Below are 5,238 nucleotides of genomic sequence, written 5' to 3'. Positions count from 1 at the left end.
CAGATTTCTAGCAATTTTATTCCGGAAATCATGGATGTTCATCCTACACCTTTTCCTGGTACCATGTTCTTGTTCTTGATGAATTTTAGATTCTTTTCAGCAATTTTAACAGAAATTTATCGTTGATTTCTCCATTTCTTTGCTTGTTTCCCGCAGGCAACAAACCCCAGTCGGTGAAATCGAAATACAAGAAGATCTCTGAAGCACCGAAACAGAAGATTAAAGAAGCACCGATTCAAAGGTGGTAACAAAGAACTCGTAGATCTAAATTTCTCAGTTAACGTTTTCTTTTCTAAATCAACAACTCTGTTTGTCTAATCACAGGAACCGGCGTACCTTCGGCACTATTAGAAATCCCAATGTCCCAGCAAAAACATTGCCGGAAAAGCCCAAGCCAAAAACATCGAATCAGATATCCGTAAAACAACCAAAAACAGAGCCGGAGACTGCTCCAGTATCAAAAACAGAATCGGCAAAGAAAACCCCTCAAAATGGGAGCAATGAGAAGGCAAAATTGAGGAAGAAGAAGAGCGTTTCTTTCCCTGAAAAACTTGAGGAATCAATTACAAAGAGATCTCCGGCTGGAGAAGTTGACGGAGTGAAAACTCCAGTGAGACCACCGTTTTCTGTTAAACCCATCAGAATCTCGGGAACTCCATATCTAAGTGCTGAAACGTGTAGCAGTTGTCGGTTTGATAGGCTGGAGACTGCGTCGTATTGGCTGGGTCAGATCAAATCAGCAGAGTCCGTCGGCAAGCATTTTGTCTCCGCCGCTTTCTTCCGTCTTGCCAACGACTGCAAAGCAGAGGTTTCCATTTTCCCTTCCACCTATTCTCGGTTGTTTACAAGGGGTGCTTGGGTTTGCTTATAAAAGTTGTTTTTTAACTTATATCAGTATGACACCGGTGATAAACTATTTTCTGGTTTTTTGGATAAGAAAAAGAAAATTGCTTATACCGGTGCCAAATCGGTAATAAGTTATTTTTGATAAGTTAATCCTTCCTGACTTGACTTATGAAAAATTGTTTATTACCAGTTTACAATTTTAACTCTGTTATATTTAACTCCAGTTTGATACCACATAAGTTAATAAGCACTTTTACAAAAAAAACATAAGTTGTTATAAATAAGCAATCCCAAACATCCCCTAAGTCAAGTCAATAAAACAAAAATCGAAACTTTCGTAATCTAACCCGTTATTTTTTAAAAACGTAGAAAATAAAATCGCTGAATAACTAGTTGTATGTCTTAAAAATATTATAACCGATCAGTAGTTACAAAATTTAATACGTTACGTATATGTATATGTCTTGCATATTGATATTGTTTCATAACAACGCTTGTAGCATGAATTTGTGCATTTGTTGTTTATGTCTAAGCTACTTTTTTGTTTTAATTATTGACAGCCTGCTCGAACTCTTCTAGTGGAATTAAAGAAATATTTAACTCGTTACGATCAATTATGTACCAAGACTGAATGGAAAGAAGTGTCTCGTATGTATGGAATATTGAAGAAAGAGACTGAAACTAAAAGTAATGAAGATCATGGGAACTTGTTTTATGAGGATACAGGTACGCAAGGAGGTGCTACCGATGACCAAGAACAAAGAGTAGAGGACGCTGATGATAACGATACTGTGAAAGAAATATTTATACAAGAAACTTAGATTTGAATAATTATTAGGGTTTTTGAGAGATTGTTTGTAAGTGTAAAATTGTGTGTTAGAATTATTTTATATTTATATTGGAGTCAGTGTGGATTGCAAAATTTAGATGGTATGTTTGTTGGTTTTTCTACAGACTTAAGTCCTATAATTTAATCATTTTAGGCGTCCTATAAAACTAATCACATATTAACGTGGTTTAGTTCTAAACTAAATTCGATCTGTTATATCTGATTCCAACTCAACTTCATGATCTACGTCTAAACATTTATATTTAGATTATACGTCAATTTTAACATGTATTTGCAAATCGTACGACTAGTCAAATTTTAGCTTTTGACGAGAGTAAAACATGAACTTAAATTATATGACGACGGGAAAAAGGATAACGTTGACATTGACCAGACATGAATTGGAGGCCCACTTACAACTAACAGATCAGGCCCATTACAAATTTGTATACAACCATCAATGGGTCCACGCTCGAAGAATGATTTGAACTTGCCGGCCCACTAAGGCCTGATCATATAATTTTCTGAATGAACTTAACGGCTTATTGGCTCAATTATTTAACGTTTTCTTTTTCTTATATATTAAATAATGAATGAAAATTATTATTTGGATTATAACGTTTCCAACAGTGATGTCAAAATATAAATTTCCGAGATTTTGGAACTTTTTTGTTCAAATAGATAGGAAGGTGGAAATCTCTAAATTTAAAGAAATCTCTAAAACTCAGAAAAAATAATGTTTTAATTTTTTTTCCACTAGTAAGAAATTGAAATTACAGCGAGATACATTTTGATTTTAATATTTCATTTTATTCTTTATCTCAGTCGATGTTATAGTATGGTCTTATGTGATTTTGAAAAACCGATAATGTTTTTATTTTTGAATAAAATATAAATTTGAAGATATTATAAAATTTTGACAAAAATATATCAATATTAGTATCAAATTAACTATTTAAAGTTTCTATTTTTTGTGTAATTTTTTAAGTTCAATCTTTTATATAATTTAATTTATGTTCAATAATGAAGTAATTTATATTTGGTTTAATAATATAAGTTTCTTATAAGGATAATAATTAATTATTTTGTTAGAACTTGATAATTATCTTAATTATATTTTAAAATAAAATGTTTATCCTATTTTTCTTGAGTATCAAAATTTCATAGTGAATCGTTATGATAATCCATATTTTTCTTTATCACGGGACTTGAAAAAGTCACATCCAAAAGAATACTATTTTTTTATTTAACTACCGACATAATATTGAGAAAAACGTTGACCAATAAATATGGGGCTCTAATTGAAAATTGGTAATTTATATTTGTCAAGCTTCAATTATACGAGTGAATCTAGTTGAGGATGCAAGTTGTGAACGATTAATCCTCCCAATCGTATTGGACCAATTGGTGTCGTTCGAAAATGGTTCCATTTTTCGTACTAATAGTTTGTTTTGATTCATGATTCAAGATATTAGCCATTTGGACCAAAGCGTTAATATCTATATTTTTTTTCATTTAGATGAATTGAACATTAATGGTGCAAATGGTTTGTTGGATGGAGTGAGACGTTAATGAAATGGACAACGTAATTGAATCAAGTCACCATACATCAACGACTATCATACAGACACAAATGGCAACGTCTTAAAGCTCTTAGAAAATAATCAATAATATAAACTTCTCAACCAATCAACAAAAACTATTATTATAATTGGATATCAAATTTGCGTAAAAAAAGAAAAAGAAAAATGAAAGCGTGTAATTTTACATAAATAGTGAGAATCGGGCTTATACGAGAATATCAACCATATAAAAGGAAATAAGAAAACGCTCGAGTCATACATGATTTTACACTAAAATTACGTGTAAAATCATATGTAATTCACGCGACCTAAGGTTGCGGGCAACATTGCCCGCACACCTTTGAGTTGACCGTTAAATGTAAAATCATATGTGATTTTTTTACGTGATTTGATTGTTGCATATTTTTTTTATTTTAATATTATTCTCGTTTGAACCTCTCTCTGTATATATATATATATATATATATATAGAGAGAGAGAGAGAGAGAGAGAGAGAGAGAAAAAAATTTAGTTCACTGTTAACACAAATTATTGTGTTAAACTTTATAAACCTTTTAGATTAATCACAATTCATCTTAGTATTAGATTTTTCATTATCTAAAAATTTAATGTTAAGGGTATATGGGTAATTTTTTTTTGTAACTCCTATATCATTATTTGGGAGTTACAAGATCTATAAAATCCCACGATTTTTGTATTTTTAATATTGATATTGTGATTTTTTTTCATTTTTTAATATTGATCTTCCATTTTTAATATTTATAAATTTGTGACTGATGGAGGAGATCCGTTAGTAAAGTGTTTGTTATCGTTCAAGCAGTTAGGGATAAAGACATTGGAAAACAACACGACAACGTTGAGAAAATTAAATTTGTTTACGGTGACAATCGGAGTTCGAAATCGAGAAGTGAAGTAAATAATCAAAGTGATTGCATTAATAATTATGAACACAAATTGACATATGTATACACCCATGAAAACACAAATTGACATATATGAACACTTTTGACAATTATGGACAAAGATTAAACATATATGTGAACAGTTGTGGCAATTATGAACAAAGATTGAACATATATATGAACACTTGTGGCAGTTATGAACACAAATTGAACATATATGTGAACACTTGTGGCAATTATGAACACAAAAATTAAACATATATGTGAATACTTGGGGCAATTATAAACACAAATTGAACATATATGAATACTTGTGACAATTATTCATACAATTGAACATATACGAATTATATTGCTTGTAACCGATATTTTTGAATGCATATTATCCTTTGCATAAATACCATTCAATAATTATGTTGACATATATTTATAAGATTATACATTTAATAAACCCAAGAGTCTCGTTTCTGTTGGCCCGTGTTTTTGTTTATGTATTATTTTTATCTTATAAAAGGTGTAACCAACCATCTTTCCTTTTTATTGTTTAATAAATTAAATGATCCCAAGAAAGCAAAACACGCTTATTTTATTTTTATTTTTATTTTTTGCAAGAATAAGATTCTAATAGAAATACACGTTTTTGTTGTCATTTATCATCGGTTTATACCCAAAACGGATTATTTCATCCATTATTTTTATCTTCAACTTTGTTATTATAATATTGGGAGGTTGATGTATAATCCCCCCCCCCAACACACACACACACACATATATATATATATATATATATATATAGATGGAGGTTCAAACGAGAACACATCTATTTTATGATAACGCGAGAAGACCCTTATCTCATGTGATGATACAAGTGAGGGAACCCTGTGATGTGAGGACGACGTGTTCTACGATTTAGGTCGCGCCAAAGGTTGTCTGCGTCTATGATTTAACATCACATGTGATGGTTTTAATGAATTATAGTATCATATCAATAACACCCTTATCACATGTGATAATACTTGTGATGGGACTTAGTGGTGTAAGGGCGACTTGACCAGCAACTAACATCACATCGAAAATC

The 5,238-nt window shown here is 31.0% G+C and overlaps 1 protein-coding gene across 1 annotated transcript; it reads left to right on the top strand.

Moving 5' to 3' along the window:
* On the top strand, positions 1-1,763 carry LOC112500530. Its single transcript, XM_025104036.1, has 4 exons — positions 1-58; positions 157-241; positions 325-808; positions 1,407-1,763. Exons 1-4 carry the CDS (start codon positions 31-33, stop codon positions 1,665-1,667), a joined length of 858 nt encoding a protein of 285 aa, XP_024959804.1. The 5' UTR covers positions 1-30; the 3' UTR covers positions 1,668-1,763.
* Positions 1,764-5,238: the final 3,475 nt, after the last annotated feature.

This window comes from Cynara cardunculus (genome assembly GCF_001531365.2).
Source record: "Cynara cardunculus var. scolymus isolate 2C chromosome LG 1, CcrdV1, whole genome shotgun sequence".
Lineage (NCBI taxonomy): Eukaryota > Viridiplantae > Streptophyta > Magnoliopsida > Asterales > Asteraceae > Cynara > Cynara cardunculus.
This window is presented reverse-complemented; position numbering and strand designations above follow the sequence as displayed.